Source organism: Pinus tabuliformis, chromosome 5_2 (assembly GCF_031772625.1).
Source record: "Pinus tabuliformis cultivar Carrire ecotype Pingquan chromosome 5_2, CPIR1, whole genome shotgun sequence".
NCBI classification, from domain to species: Eukaryota; Viridiplantae; Streptophyta; class Pinopsida; order Pinales; family Pinaceae; genus Pinus; species Pinus tabuliformis.
Genome location: NC_142306.1, coordinates 945362463 through 945387181, shown reverse-complemented (window position 1 = coordinate 945387181; position 24719 = coordinate 945362463). Strand labels below are relative to the sequence as shown.

The following is a 24719-nucleotide window of genomic DNA, read 5'->3' as shown; positions in this document are numbered from 1 at the left end:
CAGCGTACAATCGCCCCTGCTCCTTCTAATAAGATGGCTTCTTCTGCCTCCACCTTTTATCCCTGCTACGATGTTTTTATCAATCATCGTGGCCCCGACTGTAAACACACCTTCGCCGCTCGTCTTTACCGTCGGCGTCGTGACCAAGGATTGCAAGTCTTTCTCGACGACCAGGAATTGATAGAGGGATATAACATTACTTCTCAATTAGAAGCCGCCATTAGAGGAGCCTCAGTCCAGGTTGCCATATTCTCTCCCACTTATGCAAAATCAGAGTGGTGTCTTAATGAGCTAGTCCTCATGGTAAAATCGGGTCTACCGTTCTTCCCGTGTTTTACGGCGTTGAGCCTTCTGTGCTCTGCTGGACGGTCAAAGGCGGAGCATACGGTGAAGCTCTCCAGAACCTGTCGGAGAAGACAACACGCGACCCTCATACTGGTAAAGAAAAACCACGCTACAACTCACAGAACATTCAAAGTTGGAGAGATGCGCTTTTTCATGTTGCGGGTATAAGCGGTTTCGTGATGCGAGGGTAAGTTGGATCTCCCCTGTCTCTTCAAAACATTTTAGTTTTCAAACATTTTAGTGCTTGTCCTTTTTTTCGCTACTTATGTCGTTCTCTCAACTATTACTCAGGGGTGATGAGTATGACCTCTTGGAGAAGGTCGTGGAAGGCGTTGTGAAGAAAGTTCCAAAAGTACCGTTGGATGTGACAAAATATCCAATTGGGTTGGCTGAGAAATTGCAAGATTTTGAAAGGACGGTCCTATCGAAGCAGCAGGAGTTGAAGACCGCGGGGCCTAGGGTTGCAGCCATTGTGGGTGCAGGTGGGCTTGGTAAAACTACTCTGGCTAAACAATTCTTCAATCTCAAAAGATCACATTATAAAGAATCAGTGTTTTTATCTGATGTTAGAGAAACTGCAAGGACAAAGTCCTTAAATTATTTGCAGAGTAGGCTCATTTAGGAATTGAAACATAAGGATATCAAAATTGAGAATCCTGACCAGGGTATATGGGAACTTAAAAAACATCTCTCATCTTGTCATGCACTTATAATTCTAGATGATGTAGATCACATAGACCAGATGGAAAAGCTTTATCAATGAAGGATTCCCTTAGCCCTCAGAGACTGATTTTGGTTACCTCTCGTGACTGCCATGTCCTCAGAATCTCAGGAGTCGAAGACGGATCAATTTATAATCTAGAGGGTCTGAGTAGACCAGACTCCAAAGAACTCTTCTGCTGCCACGCCTTCCATCACAGAGATCCACTTGCAGGGTTTGCAGATCTGGTAGATCGGTTTGTAACGGCGTGTGACGGATTGCCATTATCTTTGAAAGTCTTTGGGGCGGCTGTTTATGGACGACAACAGTCTTACTGGGAAGAGTTTCTTGAAGAACTTCACAAGAGACTTCCTACTGAAATACAAAACAGACTCCGCATTAGTTACGAGTCACTCGAAGAAGAGGATCGGCAAATATTTTTAGATATTGTTTGTTTTTTCATAGGAGAGGAAATAGACACGGCAATAAGAATATGGGGTGTGGTAGGGCTGGAAAATCTAGAGAGCAAATGTCTACTGCAGCTGGACAGTGAGAAGAAAATAAAAATGCATGATCAAATTAGAGATATGGGGAGAATTATTGCCAAAGAAGAATCAATGCCGCGTCGACTTTCCCAAATTGATGATTTGTTGGCGCAAACTTCATCTGTGAGTGTTTCAACCATCCAATCCTCTCTCATCAGTGCCTAATCTTTAGTCTGCGTTATTTTATTCCAGAAAGATAGATCTGTGTAGTGGATAATGTGTAGTTTTTGATGAATGAATAGGTGGTAACCAAAGTCCGTGGAATTTCGATGGTTCCTCCCGTGCCACACTCTCTCCTTTTTTCAAGCCCATCGCATCTGAAAGACCCTAGGTGGAATCTGTTAAAAAAAATTCGTTATGATTGTATGAATTTGGAATTTGTTGCCATTGAAGGTGATTATTTAAAAGCTATATTAAGGAGGGCTCCGTCGGTACCTCTCAAATGGCTTCGCTGGTATCATTTTCCTGACTCTTCCTTGCTTTCTTGGGTTACAATGGAGAATTTAAGAGTTCTAGAAGTGGCCGGGAGCAGATTGGAAATTTTGTGGCAAGATAAGTCTCAGGTATGCAGATATGTGCGTGTATTCTTCTTTCACATTTCATTTCAATGAGTAACTGATAGTCCTCGTAAACAAAATATGTAGGTTCGTTTCTCTTTGACATTTCCTTTCGTTTCAGTTTGTAGATGATAAGCCTCATAAATCTTTCTTACACATGAAATGTGAACATTGCAGGCTCCTCTCCAGCTGCGAGAGCTAAGTATTTTTTCTCCTCTTTCAAGCTTTCTGAACTCCATAGGGCAGCTGACTCGCCTGGAAAAGATTTTTGTGGGTCAGGAAAGTCTGATCCTCCCACTCAAAAGCTTGCCGGAGGAATTTTGCAATCTACACTCATTGAAATGCTTGACCCTGCAAAGGTGTTTAGAGATGGTGTCGCTTCCTGAGTCCTTTGGAAAGCTAATAAACCTTCAGCACATCAATTTGAATTGGGCTTCCAGTCTAATGACGCTTCCGAATTCTTTTGGAAATTTGACAAATCTCTGTTAAATTGTAATTTCAACAGCGCGGAGGTTTTTGGAAAACCGGCCCGGTCTCCCCGCACCACCATTCGCAGAAGGCGGTATCCGTGAAGGGGGACCCGACACAATCAGGACGCGCCACGCGTCCCTTGTACAGCAGCCAAATCCGCTGTTCCCCGGAGGTTAAAGTTCGTTTTGTTTGGGCGAGAGTGGTGTGCGAATTCCGTCAGATCGAGTTTGGAGGCTCAGATCGCCGCGAAGCTGCGCGGACTTTATCGACTGGGCCCGATGCGCTGTGGTGGCGACACGTGGCACCGGCCTACGTCAAATCAGATTTTGCGTGGTGTGGAAGTTTTTTTGTTGACCGCCGAGAATGGAAGAATTATTGGTTTTTAATGGTTGGTCGTAGTTTTTTGGTGGATGCCTTTAAATGGTTATGGGCACATTATCATATATTGTTTTATATATGTTTTTACGTAGTGTTTTGTTGGAGGCCCTTTAATATGGGTATGGGCGTATAGTTTTATATATGTTTTATATATATATGTTTATATATGTTAAAAAAAGAGGGTCTACGTGTATTAGTTTTATGCATTGTGCATACGTGCAGTAGTTTTGGTGGAGTTTTGTAGTGGTGCCTGCGCACTATGTTTGTTGGAAATGTATTGTGGTAGTGTTATGTATGTGCGCAGTGTATTGTGGTAATGTAATGGTGTGGTGGCTGCGCAGAGTTCCAGCAAAGTTTTTTTTATGTAATGTGTATTGTGGCTGCGGCAGCGCACAGTAGTGCGATTTTTTTTCTTTGTAAACGCACAGCAGTGTGAGACATCAGGAACAGGGGCTGTAATGTTGTTTTGGCCCCTCAATGTAAAACTGATTATGTAATTTCCACAGCAGTGGAAAATCTGTAAGAGCACAGAACGTTGTTTAGTGAATCCCTCTTTGGACAGAGGAAGAAATATGTATCAGTGTTTTGTTCTAAATTAATAGAAATGTCTTTGTGACTGTGAAATGCTGTCTTATGAGTTATTTTGGTTTTAAAAGCTTCCCTGTGTAAAGATCCTGGAACAAATGAAACAGAGCATTGGCTCTGTGGTATTTGCTTGTTTGGTTTTGGTATTTTTCCCATTTCAAAAATACGCAACAGTGGTATCAGAGCTAGTCCAGGCTCTTTGAAGACTCAAAGAAGCTGAAGGAAGGTGTGGTTGCAGCAGTCAAACTTCTCCAGCAGTGTGAAGACTCAGCCAAAAGAGTTAAGGTATTTTTCAAAGCTTTCCTTTCTGTTACTGTTGAAGGAACAGTCAGTGGTTTAAAAAAAAACACAGTCAAGTATTTAAAGCCTAGATAAGAATGGCAAGGTCAAAGAAGAGAGCCTCCAAGCCTACTAAAAATGTGTCTCCCTCCTCTACTAAACTAGAAGGCAATCTATTTGAAAGCATTGTATTTGAGGTTCCAAAGTTTGATGGAAACTTTGATGTATGGGAAATAATGATGATGTCTTTCCTAATGTCTGAGGGGATTGAAGTCTGGGAGTCAGTGATTGATGATAGCAAGATGGATAAAGAATCCATGGAGTATGATGCACAAGCAGCAAAGACCATCTTGGATGGTCTCCCTGATTCTGTGAAGAGGAATCTAGGAAAATATACATCAGCAAAGGATATATGGAACATACTGCATGACCTTCATGCAAAGGGAGCACTGACCATGACAATGAGTCAAGAAGAACCCATCATAGAAGCTGAGAATGAAAAGCTTGACCTCATCAAGCTTCAAATAAAAGAAAGGGATGAAGAGCTTGCTAAGCTTAAGAAGGAACTTGATGAAAGCAAGATGAAACATCATGAAGAAGTCATATCCATGACAAATCAGCTGAATAGTGCAAAGAAACAGGCAGATGCCTTGACAAGTCAACTTGAACAAAGACACAAGAGAGTGAATAAGCTTGTGGAAGAGATTGGACAGTACAAGGTAGAGGTCTCCTCCCTTAAGTCCGAACTACAAGAAGCCAGGAAGCAGGCACAAGGAGCTGAAAAGAAAATGAAGAGCAGTCAAGCAAAAGATGAAGAAATCTCCAAAATGAAGACTGATATTATCTCCTTCAAAATAGTAGCAGCTGAAGCTACTCATAGCAAGGAAGAAATTGAGGGACAACTAGCAAAGAGAAATGATGTATGTGAAAAGCTAGAAGAAGAGATTGTCCTCCTCAGGAAGAAGGTTGAAGGGATGAACAAGATCATGAAGAGCTCTCAAGCTTTGGATGACATGCTCAGCTATCATAGATCTCCATCTGATAAATCAGGACTTGGGTATGTAGGTGAACCCTCAAACAAGGATGAGGATGCTTTAAGCAAAGGAGATGTGAAGAAGCCAAAAAGAGATGGTGATGCTCCTAGTTCCAGCAAAGACAAGGAGAAAAATGAAGGCTGCAATAGAAGAAATCCAGCTCCAAGAAGAAATGTAGCTGATGTCAAAGAGGCAAGAGGCAATGGTGATCATCAAAGGATCTCAAGGCAGCAAGGCTTCAGAAGTACATCAAGAAAACCTCCATCTCCCAGGTACCAAAGTTCATTTTATGGTTATTGTTATGCTTGTTCAAACTTTGGTCATATGGCAAAAGACTGTAGAGCATTTCATGGAGATAGATGTTGTGGTCCCCGAAAATCTCCAAGAAACAATTTCACAAGAAGAAATCATGAAATGTCATTCATGAAAAATGTAGAATGTTTCAAGTGTCATAACATTGGGCATATGGCACGAGATTGTAACTTAACATGGGATCTTACACAAGCTAGACCCATGCAAAAGAAGAAAGTTACACAAGTATGGAGAAAGAAGGTAATACAACCTGAAAGCCCCTTGAACTCCCCAGTGGATCTAAATTTGTTTTGAGAAGAGTCTGCCAAAAGAAGACAAGCATACATTAAAGGGGAGCTTGTAATTTTTGTTTGCTGAACTGTATTAACAGTCATTTGTTGATGGAGGATGTATTGCAGCGCAACAGTTGCAAATGAAATCTTTGTTAATCCCTCTGAAAGGTAATATGCAGCAGTGATGAAATCAGCAATGTTTTTGCTTTGTTTATATGCAATATGCACAGAAATGCATAAAGAAGAAAAGATGGCAGCGCTGAAATGTAAAAAGCAGCAGCGAGATAAGAGAAAAATGCAAAGCTTGGAAACCCTCACAGCAGTGGGAAGATAAAACACAAAACAGCAGTTTGAAATTTTTGTTATGGAGCACATGCATTGAAATGCATAGCAATGGAAGGTAGTTTCCTTCTATGTATTGTGAGAGAATATACTCACAGCAGAGTGAGTATAATACACAGCAGATGGAAATGTTTTGTATTGGGAATGAAAATGCAAAGCAGTGAGAAGAAAATGAGAAGTAGGCAAAACGCAGCAGAGTATAAATGCCCAGTGGCTGAGAATGCAATGAAATTTTCACACAGCAGTGAAAAATGTAATATTTTTTTTTGTATGCAATGCAACATGCACCGAAACGCATAAAGAAAAACAGGGATAGCAGATTTTTAATGCACACTGGATGTATAAGGATATGTGTGGCAGCAGAAAGCCAAAGGAATTGCACAGTAGTGCATTGTGTAAAAAAAATGAAAGACTAAGATTGTGTGAAGCAAGGGTGCATAAGAAAAGGCAACAGCCTGTGTTATTTTTTTGTGGAGAATGAAGTGCCAAGAGTATGGGCACAGCAGTATGATGAAACAAAAGGCAGCGACAGTGCAAATTGCAGAGGCAACGCAGCAGCAAATAAAAACCCAGGGATGACAGTCTATGGTTATGGGTATGGACAGCAGCATGATGGCAAGAAGGAGAAGCACACAGCAATGCAAATGTGAAAAATGCAGCAGCAAGAAGTTTTGAACAGCAGCACATGCAAAAGAAATTTTCCTTACAGCAGTAAAGGTAAATGTAATGAATTTGTTGTTCATTGAGTTGAAATGCAATATATGCAACAGCAGTGAGTGTAAGAAATGTTTACACACAGCAGTGTAAATTTGTAAATTGGGACAGTGTAATTGTTCCAAAAAAGACAGAGTATTTTGCCTTTGAAAAGTGCACAAGCAGTGCAAGTGTAGATACAGCAGTGTGGGGTAGACACAGCAAAGAAGATGGCACAACAGTGCAGCCGAGAATATGCATCAGCATAAAAGAACACTGTAATGAGTTTGCACACACAGCAGTGCAATGATTGTTTGTTTTGGAACTGCATTTGAAGCAGTCATTTGGTAAATCCCTCTATCAAGAGGATGATGCTTTTCAGCATAGTCATTTGGTGAATCCCTCTGTTGAGAGGAAGATGCTCTTTAGCATTGTTTGGTAAATCCCTCTGTTAAGAGGAAAATGTTTTTTTATAACAGGTGAATCCCTCTGTCATGAGGAAGGTGCTCTTCAGCACATTGTTATGGTGAATCCCTCTGTCATGAGGAAGGTGCTCTTAAGCACAGTTTCAGGTTAATCCCTCTATTAAGAGGAAGACAACTTTGTTTGTTTGTGAACTGCATCAGAAGCAGTTGGTGAATCCCTCTATGTGAGGATGATATCTTTGTAACATCAGTACTGAGGAATCCCTCTACGAGAGGAAGTGTTTGGGTATGTCCTAATGCCCAGCAGTTGAAATTAAAGGGGAGTGTTAAATTTTAATTTCAACAGCGCAGAGGTTTTTGGAAAACCGGCCCGGTCTCCCCGCACCACCATTCGCAGAAGGCGGTATCCGTGAAGGGGGACCCGACACAATCAGGACGTGCCACGCGTCCCTTGTACAGCAGCCAAATCCGCTGTTCCCCGGAGGTTAAAGTTCGTTTTGTTTGGGCGAGAGTGGTGTGCGAATTCCGTCAGATCGAGTTTGGAGGCTCAGATCGCCGCGAAGCTACGCGGACTTTATCGACTGGGCCCGATGCGCTGTGGTGGCGACACGTGGCACCGGCCTACGTCAAATCAGATTTTGCGTGGTGTGGAAGTTTTTTTGTTGACCGCCGAGAATGGAAGAATTAATGGTTTTTAATGGTTGGTCGTAGTTTTTTGGTGGATGCCTTTAAATGGTTATGGGCACATTATCATATATTGTTTTATATATGTTTTTACGTAGTGTTTTGTTGGAGGCCCTTTAATATGGGTATGAGCGTATAGTTTTATATATGTTTTTTATATATATGTTTATATATGTTAAAAAAAGAGGGTCTACCTGTATTAGTTTTATGCATTGTGCATACGTGCAGTAGTTTTGGTGGAGTTTTGTAGTGGTGCCTGCGCACTATGTTTGCTGGAAATGTATTGTGGTAGTGTTATGTATGTGCGCAGTGTATTGTGGTAATGTAATGGTGTGGTGGCTACGCAGAGTTCCAGCAAAGTTTTTTTTATGTAATGTGTATTGTGGCTGCGGCAGCGCACAGTAGTGCGATTTTTTTTCTTTGTAAACGCACAGCAGTGTGAGACATCAGGAACAGGGGCTGTAATGTTGTTTTGGCCCCTCAATGTAAAACTGATTATGTAATTTCCACAGCAGTGGAAAATCTGTAAGAGCACAGAACGTTGTTTAGTGAATCCCTCTTTGGACAGAGGAAGAAATATGTATCAGTGTTTTGTTCTAAATTAATAGAAATGTCTTTGTGACTGTGAAATGCTGTCTTATGAGTTATTTTGGTTTTAAAAGCTTCCCTGTGTAAAGATCCTGGAACAAATGAAACAGAGCATTGGCTTTGTGGTATTTACTTGTCTGGTTTTGGTATTTTTCCCATTTCAAAAATACGCAACAGTGGTATCAGAGCTAGTCCAGGCTCTTTGAAGACTCAAAGAAGCTGAAGGAAGGTGTGGTTGCAGCAGTCAAACTTCTCCAGCAGTGTGAAGACTCAGCCAAAAGAGTTAAGGTATTTTTCAAAGCTTTCCTTTCTGTTACTGTTGAAGGAACAGTCAGTGGTTTAAAAAAAAACACAGTCAAGTATTTAAAGCCTAGATAAGAATGGCAAGGTCAAAGAAGAGAGCCTCCAAGCCTACTAAAAATGTGTCTCCCTCCTCTACTAAACTAGAAGGCAATCTATTTGAAAGCATTGTATTCGAGGTTCCAAAGTTTGATGGAAACTTTGATGTATGGGAAATAATGATGATGTCTTTCCTAATGTCTGAGGGGATTGAAGTCTGGGAGTCAGTGATTGATGATAGCAAGATGGATAAAGAATCCATGGAGTATGATGCACAAGCAGCAAAGACCATCTTGGATGGTCTCCCTGATTCTGTGAAGAGGAATCTAGGAAAATATACATCAGCAAAGGATATATGGGACATACTGCATGACCTTCATGCAAAGGGAGCACTGACCATGACAATGAGTCAAGAAGAACCCATCATAGAAGCTGAGAATGAAAAGCTTGACCTCATCAAGCTTCAAATAAAAGAAAGGGATGAAGAGCTTGCTAAGCTTAAGAAGGAACTTGATGAAAGCAAGAGGAAACATCATGAAGAAGTCATATCCATGACAAATCAGCTGAATAGTGCAAAGAAACAGGCAGATGCCTTGACAAGTCAACTTGAACAAAGACACAAGAGAGTGAATAAGCTTGTGGAAGAGATTGGACAGTACAAGGTAGAGGTCTCCTCCCTTAAGTCCGAACTACAAGAAGCCAGGAAGCAGGCACAAGGAGCTGAAAAGAAAATGAAGAGCAGTCAAGCAAAAGATGAAGAAATCTCCAAAATGAAGACTGATATTATCTCTTTCAAAATAGTAGCAGCTGAAGCTACTCATAGCAAGGAAGAAATTGAGGGACAACTAGCAAAGAGAAATGATGTATGTGAAAAGCTAGAAGAAGAGATTGTCCTCCTCAGGAAGAAGGTTGAAGGGATGAACAAGATCATGAAGAGCTCTCAAGCTTTGGATGACATGCTCAGCTATCATAGATCTCCATCTGATAAATCAGGACTTGGGTATGTAGGTGAACCCTCAAACAAGGATGAGGATGCTTTAAGCAAAGGAGATGTGAAGAAGCCAAAAAGAGATGGTGATGCTCCTAGTTCCAGCAAAGGCAAGGAGAAAAATGAAGGCTGCAATAGAAGAAATCCAGCTCCAAGAAGAAATGTAGCTGATGTCAAAGAGGCAAGAGGCAATGGTGATCATCAAAGGATCTCAAGGCAGCAAGGCTTCAGAAGTACATCAAGAAAACCTCCATCTCCCAGGTACCAAAGTTCATTTTATGGTTATTGTTATGCTTGTTCAAACTTTGGTCATATGGCAAAAGACTGTAGAGCATTTCATGGAGATAGATGTTGTGGTCCCCAAAAATCTCCAAGAAACAATTTCACAAGAAGAAATCATGAAATGTCATTCATGAAAAATGTAGAATGTTTCAAGTGTCATAACATTGGGCATATGGCACGAGATTGTAACTTAACATGGGATCTTACACAAGCTAGACCCATGCAAAAGAAGAAAGTTACACAAGTATGGAGAAAGAAGGTAATACAACCTGAAAGCCCCTTGAACTCCCCAGTGGATCTAAATTTGTTTTGAGAAGAGTCTGCCAAAAGAAGACAAGCATACATTAAAGGGGAGCTTGTAATTTTTGTTTGCTGAACTGTATTAACAATCATTTGTTGATGGAGGATGTATTGCAGCGCAGCAGTTGCAAATGAAATCTTTGTTAATCCCTCTGAAAGGTAATATGCAGCAGTGATGAAATCAGCAATGTTTTTGCTTTGTTTATATGCAATATGCACAGAAATGCATAAAGAAGAAAAGATGGCAGCGCTGAAATGTAAAGAGCAGCAGCGAGATAAGAGAAAAATGCAAAGCTTGGAAACCCTCACAGCAGTGGGAAGATAAAACACAAAACAACAGTTTGAAATTTTTGTTATGGAGCACATGCATTGAAATGCATAGCAATGGAAGGTAGTTTCCTTCTATGTATTGTGAGAGAATATACTCACAGCAGAGTGAGTATAATACACAGCAGATGGAAATGTTTTGTATTGGGAATGAAAATGCAAAGCAGTGAGAAGAAAATGAGAAGTAGGCAAAACGCAGCAGAGCATAAATGCCCAGTGGCTGAGAATGCAATGAAATTTTCACACAGCAGTGAAAAATGTAATATTTTTTTTGTATGCAATGCAACATGCACCGAAACGCATAAAGAAAAACAGGGACAGCAGATTTTTAATGCACACTGGATGTATAAGGATGTGTGTGGCAGCAGAAAGCCAAAGGAATTGCACAGTAGTGCATTGTGTAAAAAAAATGAAAGACTAAGATTGTGTGAAGCAAGGGTGCATAAGAAAAGGCAGCAGCCTGTGTTATTTTTTTGTGGAGAATGAAGTGCCAAGAGTATGGGCACAACAGTATGATGAAACAAAAGGCAGCGACAGTGCAAATTGCAGAGGCAATGCAGCAGCAAATAAAAACCCAGGGATGACAGTCTATGGTTATGGGTATGGACAGCAGCATGATGGCAAGAAGGAGAAGCACACAGCAATGCAAATGTGAAAAATGCAGCAGCAAGAAGTTTTGAACAGCAGCACATGCAAAAGAAATTTTCCTTACAGCAGTAAAGGTAAATGTAATGAATTTGTTGTTCATTGAGTTGAAATGCAATATATGCAACAGCAATGAGTGTAAGAAATGTTTACACACAGCAGTGTAAATTTGTAAATTGGGACAGTGTAATTGTTCCAAGAAAGACAGAGTATTTTGCCTTTGAAAAGTGCACAAGCAGTGCAAGTGTAGATACAGCAGTGTGGGGTAGACACAGCAAAGAAGATGGCACAACAGTGCAGCCGAGAATATGCATCAGCATAAAAGAACACTGTAATGAGTTTGCACACACAGCAGTGCAATGATTGTTTGTTTTGGAACTGCATTTGAAGCAGTCATTTGGTAAATCCCTCTATCAAGAGGATGATGCTTTTCAGCATAGTCATTTGGTGAATCCCTCTGTTGAGAGGAAGATGCTCTTTAGCATTGTTTGGTAAATCCCTCTGTTAAGAGGAAAATGTTTTTTTATAACAGGTGAATCCCTCTGTCATGAGGAAGGTGCTCTTCAGCACATTGTTATGGTGAATCCCTCTGTCATGAGGAAGGTGCTCTTAAGCACAGTTTCAGGTTAATCCCTCTATTAAGAGGAAGACAACTTTGTTTGTTTGTGAACTGCATTAGAAGCAGTTGGTGAATCCCTCTATGTGAGGATGATATCTTTGTAACATCAGTACTGAGGAATCCCTCTTCGAGAGGAAGTGTTTGGGTATGTCCTAATGCCCAGCAGTTGAAATTAAAGGGGAGTGTTAAATTTTAATTTCAACAGCGCGGAGGTTTTTGGAAAACCGGCCCGGTCTCCCCACACCACCATTCACAGAAGGCGGTATCCGTGAAGGGGGACCCGACACAATTAGGACGCGCCATGCGTCCCTTGTATAGCAGCCAAATCCGCTGTTCCCGGGAGGTTAAAGTTCGTTTTGTTTGGGCGAGAGTGGTGTGCGAATTCCGTCAGATCGAGTTTGGAGGCTCAGATCGCCGCGAAGCTGCGCGGACTTTATCGATTGGGCCCGATGTGCTGTGGTGGTGACACGTGGCACCGGCCTACGTCAAATCAGATTTTGCGTGGTGTGGAAGTTTTTTTGTTGACCGCCGAGAATGGAAGAATTAATGGTTTTTAATGGTTGGTCGTAGTTTTTTGGTGGATGCCTTTAAATGGTTATGGGCACATTATCATATATTGTTTTATATATGTTTTTACGTAGTGTTTTGTTGGAGGCCCTTTAATATGGGTATGGGCGTATAGTTTTATATATGTTTTTTATATATATGTTTATATATGTTAAAAAAAGAGGGTCTACGTGTATTAGTTTTATGCATTGTGCATACGTGTAGTAGTTTTGGTGGAGTTTTGTAGTGGTGCCTGCGCACTATGTTTGTTGGAAATGTATTGTGGTAGTGTTATGTATGTGTGCAGTGTATTGTGGTAATGTAATGGTGTGGTGGCTGCGCAGAGTTCCAGCAAAGTTTTTTTTATGTAATGTGTATTGTGGCTGCGGTAGCGCACAGTAGTGCGATTTTTTTTCTTTGTAAACGCACAGCAGTGTGAGACATCAGGAACAGGGGCTGTAATGTTGTTTTGGCCCCTCAATGTAAAACTGATTATGTAATTTCCACAGCAGTGGAAAATCTGTAAGAGCACAGAACGTTGTTTAGTGAATCCCTCTTTGGACAGAGGAAGAAATATGTATCAGTGTTTTGTTCTAAATTAATAGAAATGTCTTTGTGACTGTGAAATGCTGTCTTATGAGTTATTTTGGTTTTAAAAGCTTCCCTGTGTAAAGATCCTGGAACAAATGAAACAGAGCATTGGCTCTGTGGTATTTGCTTGTCTGGTTTTGGTAGTTTTCCCATTTCAAAAATACCCAACAGGAACTTCGAAATGTCAGGTGCTTCCAGTTGGGAGACGCTTCCGAATTGTTTTGTAAATTTAGCAAATCTTCAGCACTGCTCTCTGTTAAATGCTTCTAGGTTCTAGACTCTTCTGAGTTCTTTCGGAAATTTAAGAAATCTCTAGCACTTCGAAATGTCGGGTGCTTCTAGTTGGGAGACGTTTACGAGCTTTTTTGGAAATTTAGCAAATCTCCGGCACTTCACTCTGTTAGATGCTTCTAGGTTGAAGCCGCTTCCGAATTCATTTGGAGATTTAATAAATCTCCAGCACTTCGAATTGTCAGATGATTCTAGTTGGGAGATGCTTCCTAATTTTTTTGGAAATTTTACAAATCTCCAGCACTTCACTTTGTTAGATGCTTCTATGTTTGAGACGCTTCCAAATTCTTTTGAAAATTTAACAAATCTCCGGCATTTCGAATTGTCAGGTGTTTCCAGGTTGAAGACACTTCCAGAGTCTTTTGAAAATTTAACAAATATTAACATCTATTTATCAGATCTTTCTAGTTTGCAGACGCTGCCTTTTGGAAATTTAACAAATGTCCACATAGATTTATCGGGTCTTTCCACTTTGAAGACACTTCCTTTTGGAAATTTAACAAATGTCAGCATCAACTTGTCAGGTGCTTCTAGTTTGGAGCGGCTTCCGCGTCCCATTTTTTCTGGGGATCTAACAAATGTCTCCATTTCCATTAAGTTGTCAGGTGCTTCTAGTTTGGAGACGCTTGCACTTCCGACGTTTTATGGAAATTTAATACATGTTGGTGTGGTGGTAGAGTTTCGAAATGCCGACATCAACTTGTCAGGTGCTTCTAGTTTGGAGAAGCTTCGGCGTCCCATTTTTTATGGGGATCTTAAAAATGTCTACATTTCCATTAAGTTGTCAGGTGCTTCCAGTGTGGAGACGCTTCCGCTTCCGACTTTGTTTGGCAATTTAGCGGAGGTTTATGTACTGGTAGATTTCCAAAATGCCAACGTCAACCTGTCAGGTGCTTCTAGTTTGGATACGTTTCCACTCATGAATTGTTTTGGAGATTTAACAGAGGTTTCCATCAAGTTGTCAGGTGCTTCAGGTTTGGAGAGGCTTCTGCTTCCGAGTTTTTTCAGAAATTTAACAAAGGTTGATGTGGTGGTGCATTTCCAAAATAGCAACGTCAAGCCGACAAGTGCTTTTAGTTTGGAGACGCTTCCAGTTATGAATTATTTTGGAGATTTAACAAAGGTTTCAATCAAGTTGTCAGGGGATTCTAGTTTGGAGACGCTTCCGCTTCCGAGTGTTTTTGGCAATTTAGCAGAGGTTGATGTAGTGGTAGATTTCCACAATGCCAACGTCAACCTGTGTCCTTCTAGTTCGGAAATGCTTCCTCGTCCGAAATTTTTTGGGGGATTTAACAAATGTCTCCATTTCTATAAGTTGTCAGGTGCTTTCAGCGTAGAAATGCTTGTGCTACCGATTTTTTTTGGAAATTTAACGGATGCCTACGTGGTGGTAGATTTCCAAAATGTCAACATCAACTTATCGGGTGCTCCTAGTTTGAAGACGCTTCCACATCCAAATCTTTTTGGTGACTTAAAAAATGTAAGCACACGGTTGTTACGTGCTTCCAATTTGGAGGTGCTTCAGCTTCCAAATTTTTTTGGAAATTTAAGAGATGTCGACATGGCACTAGATTTCCAAAATGTCAACATCAATTTATCAGGTGGTTCTAGTTTGGAGAGGCTTCCACATTCAATTTTCTTTGTGATCTGAAAATCACCCTTGAGTGACCTCAATTAATTAATTATTGAATGAAGGTATTACAGACTCATGCGTTAGTGTGTGTCTATGTCATTTTAGGTAATGGATCGATCAGATTGCAAAATACACAGACACTGGAAATATGGAAAACAACAGAGAAACACAGTGAGCAAATACAAGAACACAACAATTAATAAGGAGTTCACCAGATCCTCCAGGGCTACGTCTCCGGTCCAACTTTCAGTGGTGGCATTCTTTTATTGTGTCTTTAAAGCAGAGAATTACAATGGGGAGCTCAATCTGAGTCTCCTGAAACAGAATTGCTTGGCAGGGTGGTTCTTAGATTCCCCAAGTCACTGGAGTACACAGACTCTTTGCCTCACCACCTCTTGACCTCTCTGGTCTTTAATGGGAGGAGACCAATGTGGTGCTCAGTTCCCGACAGATCCTCTTAGGGATAGCTCGATGCTTCCTTATGCTGTAGGTCAGCTCGGCTCTCTGTCTTTCTGCTCTTTGCTTCACTGTCTCTTCGTTCTCTGTCTTCATCTTCTTCTTTCTGGTTCTTCCTTTCGGTGTCCTTTCTTGGTTTCCTCTGTTCTCTCTGTTCATAGCTTTAAAGCCAATGGCTCTCATGACTGCTCGTTTCCTCTTTCGCCCCTGTCGGCTCACCTGCTGCTACTTGCTTGGAGTTCCCTGTGTCGGCGTCATCATCAATGGCTCACAGGGAGTGGCCACTTGTCCTCCTACGAACTGCGTCAGTTCTTACTCGTCGGTTCGGTTCTTTGGTTACGTCGAGAAATGACTCGTCCACCACCTCAGCGATCAAATCGGACCTCAAATCTTTATACATCGCGGCTCAATCCCTTGTTAACTCTGGTTTTCCCCATCAGACGCGTTCTCAGCCGTTAGATCTGGAGCCCCAAAATCCAACGTTATTCGTTCATTTCGCGCGGTTGACTTAATCCACTGTTACCGTGCGATGAGCGGCGGTTTTCTCTCTCCTCCTCTTGCCACGCGTCGGGCGCTGAATGGAATTGCTAGGTTTCAGCCAAATCCACTTACCGCCCAAGGGTGCCCCTGATAAATACCGCCAGTTTTGGAGCGCGGGTCCCACCTCTAGCCTTTGGCGCTTTCCCCATGGTTTTCCTGACTCCTATGCGACCGAGCACTTTGGGGCTTTCCTTCTCGAGGGGTTTTGCCCAGCGATGCGCGATTAGCGCTAATCGCGCATCAGAAACTACCTCCTTTTCCCAATCCAGGCTTCCCAGGTGCTAGTTTCGCCTCCTGCGCGGTCTCCATAGGCCTCGGTCAACGCGCTTTGACCGAAGTCCTCGTCGTTCCTCGCTGGCTGCCAATTGCCACTATTCAGAGGTCTTCCTGATCGCTCTGTGCTCATAACTCTTTGAAGTGTGTCCTATTTTGGTACAGCCATGGTGTTTGGATTATTCTTCATGGATCCAATTCGAATCACGGCCTTCTTACTGAAAAAGCTTTTGGACCACCAAAAGTTGGTTTTCAAGCATCGACTAAGTGAAGGTACAATTGTTTCACTTGTCCAATCTCTATCCACTTTGCACTGCTCGGCTTTGAACCCTTGAATCCAATTTTGAGGTACTCAACATCTCTCATGCGCGTTGTCCTCACCTTCCTATCTAAAATTGTGTTTTCCTGCAATTTATTAAGATACTCAAGTAGCAGGGCATCAATAGAAGGCAATTGACTCTGTTCTTTAGGATCCTCAATTAGAGAGGGTTCAAACAATCTCAAGCAATCTGCATTTATGACTGAGTAGATGTGCATGTACGCTGGTAAATCAAGGTGAAAAGCATTCTCACCAATCTTCTCAAGTATTTTGAAAAGTCCATACCGGATAGGCTTTAGCTTTTACCTTCACCTTGCATCCTGTCCTAGCTGATATACAGCGAGACTTGGTCACCAACTTGGAAACTATGCTCCATCCGATGCTTGTCATGCTTAGCCTTGTATTTGGCTTGGCTCTTTTCCAGCTGGTCCTGTACTGCCTGGTGGATCTCCTGGATTTGTTCAATGAACTTAGTTGCCTTGTCCACATCATTGTGTCCCTCCACTGTGGTATCTTTACCAAAGACAAAATATAAATGAGACTTTGGTGTGAAACCAAAACAGGTCTCAAAAGGAGATCTTTGTGTAGAAGAATGTTTTGCTCTGTTGTAAGCATGCTGCACATAACACAAATGTTCATCCCAAAGCTTAGGATGTTTGCTGCAATATCCTCTGAGTAACTGGATCACTGTCTTGTTAACTACTTCTATCTGGCCATCAGTGTGTGGATGAAAAGCTGTGCTTTTCTTCAGTTTGGTGTCCATCAATTCCCACAGACTTGACCAAAACTTTCCCACAAATCGGGTGTCTCGATCAGATACAATGGAAGTGGGTAGTCCAAAATGAACCCATACATGTTCAAAGAACAGTTTTGCAGTTTGTTCAGCGATAATCTGTTTATTACAAGGTATCAATATACACATTTCGCTGAACCTATCCACAACAACATATAGATAATCATGATATTTCCTAGATTTAGGCAGTCCTCCAACAAAATCCATGGAAACACTTTCCCAAGGGTGAGAAGGAACTGGTAGTGGAGTGTACAAGCCTAGTTTTCTATTGTTGGGCTTGCTTTTAGCACACATAGTACACCCTCTTTCATATCTAGAAACTATCTCGTTCATTTTTGGCCAATAACAAAATCTTTACAATTGTGCAACTGTTTTACTTACCCCAAAGTGACCTGATATCAGAGAAGTGTGTGCTTCTCTAATTATCTTTACTCTCTCAGTTTGTGGAATGCAAAGTTTCCCACAATGGCATAAGAGTCGGTCCTTTACATGGTAATCCAATTCTTCTACTCGTTTGCATTGACTTAAAGTTGCATATACATCTTTAAAGTTTATATCTTGAGCATATTGTTCAATGTAGCTTTCATGTAGCACAGAATTATGCTTAAGTATAGTAGATGCATTTATAATGGGTCTAGATAACATGTCTGCAACTTTATTGTGTATGCCCTTTTTATATCTGATGACTAAATGAAACTGTTGTAGAAAACCCACCCATCTATAGTGTCTTGATTGCTGCAATTTAGCTTGGGAGTGTAGATATTGGAGTGGTTGATGATCAGTGTGTATTACTGTATCTTTGTCCAGTAAGTAATGTTTCCACTTTTTCACACTCTGAACTAATGCATACAATTCTTTATCATATGTAGGGTAGTTAACTACTGCAAGATTAAAAGTTTCAGAATGATAACATATGGGTTTACCGTGCTGTGTCAACACTGCTCCCATGGCATAATCACTGGCATCTGTTTGGATCTCAAATGGTCTTTGAAGATCAGGCAGTGCTAGTATAGGTGTTGTACTAATCTTTTCTTTCAAGGTGTCAAAGGCTTTCTGATGTTTGCCTCCCCACTAAAACACCTTGTTCAATCCTGTTAAAGCATGTAAGGGAGTTGCAATTAAGGAAAAGTTAGAAATGAACTTCCTCCAATATTGTGCTGCTCCTAAGAAGCTTCTAACTTCTATAGCAGACTTGGGTTCAAGCCAGTTTACAATGACTGCCACTTTACAGGGATCTATTTTTAATTCACCACCCCCTACTATATGACCCAAATAATTCATAGATGTTTTGCCAAATTCACATTTTGAGAGTTTAACATGAAGTTTTTTTCTTTTCAAAACATCTAATGTTTGCTTAACATGCTTTAAGTGGTATTCCCATGTTTTACTAAAAATTAGAATGTCATCCAGATACACAATAACAAAATCACCAAGAAAAGGCTTGAGTACATCATTCATTAATCTCATGAAAGTAGCAAGAGCATTAATTAAGCCAAAAGACATAACCAACCACTCATACAATCCCTGCTTTGTTTTGAAAGCAGTGTTCTATGCATCTTGTTCTGCAACTCTGACTTGATGGTATCCACTGTGCAAGTCTAGCTTGGTGAAATAAACAACATCCTTTAATTGATCTAAAAGATCATCTATGTGAGGAAGGGGATAACGATTTTTTATTGTTATCTTATTCAGTGCTCGGTAATCAATGCACATTCTCCACGAGCCATATTTCTTTCTCATCAAAACGATTGGTGACCCACATGGTGATGTGCTAGGTCTGATGAACCCTTTTTCGAGCAAATCCTGCACCTGCCTCTTGATTTTAGCATTCTCTAAAGCAGCCAACTTGTTTTATAGCTCTGATACCACTTGTTGTAGCTCCGATACCACTTGTTATAAATATGATATGAAATAGCTCTGATACCATTTGTTATAGATCTAACCCAGAAATATTATAGATCTGATATGAAAATATAAGACAATGAAAATAAACCCAGAAATAATAAGAAATGATTCTTTATTGATCAAACCCTTAAGGTAGGGCAACACCATACATTCACTCCTTAAGGAAGGAGAAAACTCCACAAGCCATATGCCTGTTCATACAATAATCCTTCACTGTCTCCCATGTGGAGTCTCTAGCTTATATATAGGCCTCATACATACAATACCATGGATCATTACCATGGTTCCCTCATACCATCAAACTAATACCATGGGCCCATTACATTATTATTAACTACTTGTGGTCCCTTGCATGACATGGGTTAACCACCTTATTTATTACTATGACCCATCCCATTATTACATTATTACCTTGGGTACCTCTCTTGGTACCCCATATTATCCCCCCTAGGTATATAACAACCTGTACATTCTAATGTTAGGCAATGGAACATCTTGCTGCAAAATAATATCATGTACTATTTCATTTTTGGGTGGCATACCTTTAGGTTCTTGAAACAAGATATCATACTATGAAACAACCTTTTCTATATCAGCTTGTTGTTTAGCATTACAGTCCTCAAATACATTGGTTTTATTAGGTTTCTTTTCCTTTACAACTATCAGTAAGAATTGTTTGCATGAATTTATTGTTCTTTTCATCTGCCTTGAGTTTATGAGAGTATAATTATTCTTGAGCTTATGAGTTCTTACAAAGTATTCGATTCCATCTTTAACAAGTAGATACTTGTTCTCAGCTCTATAGAAAATAACTTTTATATTATACAAGTAAGAACTTCCTAAAACAATTCCACATATATCCAAAGGAATTATGTCTAACTCAACCTCATCTACAAATGCTGACCTAAAAGAAAATTTGAGTTTGCACTGTCTAGTCACTTGTAGTTATGCTTTATCATTCAACCATCCTAATGGGTATGGTTTCTTGTGAGGTGTAGTTGCTAATCCCAATTTCTTTACAATTGCTTCAGAAATTAAATTTACTTGTGAGCCACTATTAAACAAAGTATCAATTTTTTGATGTTTGGAAATAACTCGAATATGGAAAAGTCCATGTCTTTTTCTCTCATTTTCTTCATCAGTGATAGAGTGTGCAGAATTACTAGTAGATGCTTCAAAATTCTTACATTTTATACCTGTGGCTGCAATGGTTGTTTCATCTCCCGAGTCTGACCCCAAATCTTTCTGAATAGTTGCAGCAGTCTTCTTCTTCTTGCCATCGAACTTCTTAGGTCTCAGCTCTGGATGCAGAATCCAACAATGCTCATCATCATGCCCATCCTTTTTATAATGAGTGCATGAAGCTTTGCTCTTCTGTGCAGTGTTAGCCTTCCTTGCTTTCCACTTTTGCTTTATTTTCTCCTTGCTCTTGCTTGCAGTGGGTTGGGATAGTCCCCCAACTTCTGGATTTCCATTATTTCCTCTAGCTTCTAGATGAGTAGCTTGTATAGATACCTCATCTATACTAGTGGGATTAAACATGAGGATGGTATGCCTCATGTAGCTGTGTAGACTACCAATGTACTTCAACAGTCTCTGGTGAGTCTAATGAGATTCATAGAATCAATGCTCTCTTTCTAAATTCTTGAGTGTACCCTTACACACTTTGCCCTTTCAACTGCCGAAGAGTTTGCCAACTCATCATGGCTTGTTGCATTAGGCCAATGGATAGAACTACTTTTTGATTGCAAAAACAAATTCACTCCAGACAAAGATAGTCTTACCATGTCTTTTCATATCAACTTGGGTTCTGCCTTCCCACTAAACCAAGGCAGTGCCTCCTAGACGCAGGCTTGCCAGCTGAATCTTGCTCTTATCTGAGTTGATGTTCTGTACTCTGCAATAAACATCAATTTGTCTAATCCAATTGTCCAACTTTTCTGCATTTAATTCTCCGTCATATATAGGTAAATCAAATTTAACATCTAGCTTGATTAAAGATGCTTTCTTGTTATGCATAGGGCTATTAAGAGGTGTGAGGAAGCTTTCCTCTTTCCCTTTTCCTTTGAAGTGGTCATGGAAGTGAAACTCATCTTCTTCTTTGTCCTGTTTAGAGCCTGATAAATCTTCATCCTTGTGTTTTCTAAAATCCCTATATATTTCTTCTACCATGGACTTTATGGCTAGGAAACTTTCTATGAATTGAGGGTCTGGCCCCATAGAATCTTCCTCTGACATTGTCTTCCGATGATAGATTCTCCCAATTTCAAGATTAATTTTGACCAACTCTCCTTCTTCTAATTTGAGCTTTGATCTAGTGAGCATTCAACAACTAAACCAACACAAGCTTGTCTAACCTTAACAGCCTAAAGCTCTGATACCACTTGATCTGAAAATCACCCTTGAGTGACCTCAGTTAATTAATTATTGAATGAAGGTATCACAGACTCATGCGCTGGCGTGTGTCTATGTCATTTTAGGCAACGGATCGATCATATTGCAAAATACACAGACACTGGAAATGCGGAAAACAACAGAGAAACACAGTAAGCAAATACAAGAACATAATAATTAATAAGGAGTTCACCCTATCCTCCAGGGCTATGTCTCCGGTCCAGCTTTCAGTGGTGGCATTCTTTTATTGTGTCTTTAAAGCAGAGAATTACAATGGGGAGTTCAATCTGAGTCTCCTGAAACAGAATTGCTTGGCAGGGTGGTTCTTAGATTCCCCAAGTCACTGGAGTACACAGACTCTTTGCCTTACCACCTCTTGACCTCTCTGGTCTTTAATGGGAGGAGCCCAATGTGGTGCTTAGTTCCCGACAGATCCTCTCAGGGATGGCTCGATGTTGCCTTACGCTGCAGGTCAGCTCGGCTCTTTGTCTTTCTGCTCTTTGCTTCACTGTCTCTTCGTTCTCTGTCTTCGTCTTCTTCTTTCTGGTCTCCTTTCGGTGCCCTCTCTCAGTTTCCTTTATTCTTTCTGTTCATGGCTTTAAAACCAGTCGCTCTCATCACTGCTCGTTTCCTCTTCTGCCCCCGTCGGATCGCCTGTTGTTGCTCGCTTGGAGTTCCTTGTGTCGGCGTCATCATCAATGGCTCACAGGAAGTGGCCACTTTTCCTCCTGCGAACTGCGCCAACTCTTCCTTGTCGGTTCGGTTCTTTGGTTACGTCGGGAAATGACTCGTCCACCACCTCAGCGGTCAAATTGGACCTCAAATCCTTATACATCGCAGCTCAATCCCCTGTCAACTCTGGTTTTCCCCATCGGGTGCGTTTTCAGCCGTTAGATCTGGAGCCCCCAGATTCAACGTCATTTGCTCATTTCGCGCGATTGACTTGTTCGACCGTTAGCGTGCAATAAGCGACGGTTTCTCTCTCCTCCGCTTGTCACGTGTTGGGCGCTGAATGGAATCGCTAGGTTTCAGCCAAATCCGCTCACCGCCCAAGGGTGCCCCCGATAAATATCGCCGGTTTTGGAGCACGGGTGCCACCTCTAGCCTTTGGCGCTTTCCCCACGGTTTTCTCGGCTCCCATGCGACCGAGCGCTTCAGGGCTTTCCTTCTTGAGGGGTTTTGTCCAGCAATGCACTAATCACGTATCAGAAACTGCCTCCTTTTCCCGATTCAAGCTTCCCAGGTGCTAGTTTCGCCTCCTGCGCGGTCTCCATGGGCCTCGGTCAACGCATTTTGACCGAGGTCCTCATCCTTCCTCGCTGGTTGCCAATTGCCACTGTTCAGAGGTCTTCCTGATCGCTCTGTGCTCATAATTCTTTGAAGTCTGTGCTGTTTTGGTACAACCATGGTGTTTTGATTATTCTTCATGAATCCAATTCGGATCACTTTGGTGATTTAACAAATGTCTCCATTTCCATGAAGTTGTCAAGTGCTTCCATTGAGTTGTAAAGTTTGGAGACTTTTCCGATTCCTAATATATTTGGAGATTTGTTAACAAATTTCTCCATGTCCATTGAGTTATCAAGTGCTTCCTTTTTTTCAGAGAGAAAATCATCATGGATTATATTAAGAGAATATAAAGTTTTGAATACAGAACATGATGGTCCCTTCCTGGAACAAAAACAGCAGATTATACAGATACTTCGACAAAAAATATAACTATCCAGATAGCATACAAATATACCTTCTTTAGAAGCATTTTATAATACCGTCCATAGAGATAGATCAAAAGAGAAAAACATTGACAAAAACCGAGAAAAACGATAATGGCCATATAAACAGAAACCATAGGCCGGAGATTTAACCAGCAGGATCAAAGAATGCCGATATGTGAACCAGGATAGAGGCAAGGGGCACCCTGGAATCATGAAAGATATGAGCATTCCTCCATTTCCACAAAAACCAGCATGTCGCTGTTCGCTCAGGTTCTTACCGTTGAGATATGCAGACGCTTCTGCTTTCAAATTTCCTTTTAGATTTAAAAGATGTCCAAAATTTCAGCTGGTCGGTTGATACCAGTCCGGAGACGATTAACCTTTGGATTCATTTGGGAAATTTCTTGATATGATGTTATATTTCCAAAATGTCAACATCAATTTGTCAGGTGCTTCCAGTAGGAAGACGTTTCCGCTTCTGAATTTTTTTCTTTGAGAGATTTCCAATGCCGCTTCTGATTTTTTGCTGTGGGAGATTTCCAATGAACTTAGTGTCACTGCTGTATGCTCTGGAGGTCTTGAATTTGTCGGACTCACAAATAACCCTGCACAATAGTTTTTTCAAGGAAACTTTGCACAAACTAAATGAGTATGTGAAAACTGCGCAATCTAAATGTGCAAGTAAATGTCCATTTTTATCAGACAATAATTGTTTTGCCAATTTCAGAAAAAAAAACTTCCAAACGTAAAATAGTCAGACAACGCCTCTCCAAAAGTGGACAACATGGTGGTAGATTTCAAAAATATCAATTTTAGCTCATCACGGTCTTCCAGTTTGGAGACGTTTTGCTTCTGGTTTTTTGCGAATTTTACAAATGTCAATATCAACTGGCCAAGTGCTTCCAGTTTGGAGATGCTTTGTCTCTGAATTTTTTTTGGAAATTTAAGAGATTTCAACATCTACTTGTCAGGTGCTTCCAGTTTGGAGATGTTTCAGGTTCGGGATTTCTTGGGGAATTTAAAAGTTTAAAGGTGCCTACATGGCGGTAGATTTCCTGAAATGTAATACATCAACGTCGCGCCAGTTCTGAGGGGCTTCCACTTCCGATATTTTTGGGATATATAACTTGGGAATTTAACAAATATCCCTGTGCAGTTATTTCAACTCTTTTTCCAGAGTCCAGGTCCGCGCTTTTGCTTTTTGATACCCTGTTCTGCTGTGTTTCACTCTTTTGTGATTTCCTAATGTTGGGGATGATCTCTGGTTTGTGCAAGTTCTAGCTTCATATCGAAGTATAAGTTCAGATTCAGGTGGTTCAGCATGAAGCTCAGGCTTGCACTTAGAGACTTTACAGGTAAAGTCACTGCTTATTATGTATGTTTAGTTCTCTTAGATTTATTAAAAAAAAAATCTTAGTTGGTTTGACTACGGCTAATGGGTGTAAGCTTTGCTTGAAGAGGAAATGTGTAATACGATTTCACGGCCAAGTTCACTGTATGTACTAAACTTAAATTGTAATGAGTTGAGCATCAGCCCTGGCCAACAACAGTTC

At 40.9% G+C, this 24719-nt stretch overlaps 1 protein-coding gene across 1 annotated transcript; it reads left to right on the top strand.

The window, feature by feature from the left end:
- Positions 1–1104: 1104 nt before the first annotated feature.
- On the top strand, positions 1105–2795 carry LOC149162387 (disease resistance protein L6-like). The gene is made up of 4 exons (XM_089435175.1): positions 1105–1713; positions 1833–2171; positions 2325–2430; positions 2653–2795. The coding sequence occupies exons 1-4, from the start codon at positions 1105–1107 to the stop codon at positions 2793–2795; spliced, it is 1197 nt and encodes a 398-aa protein (XP_089291301.1).
- Positions 2796–24719: the final 21924 nt, after the last annotated feature.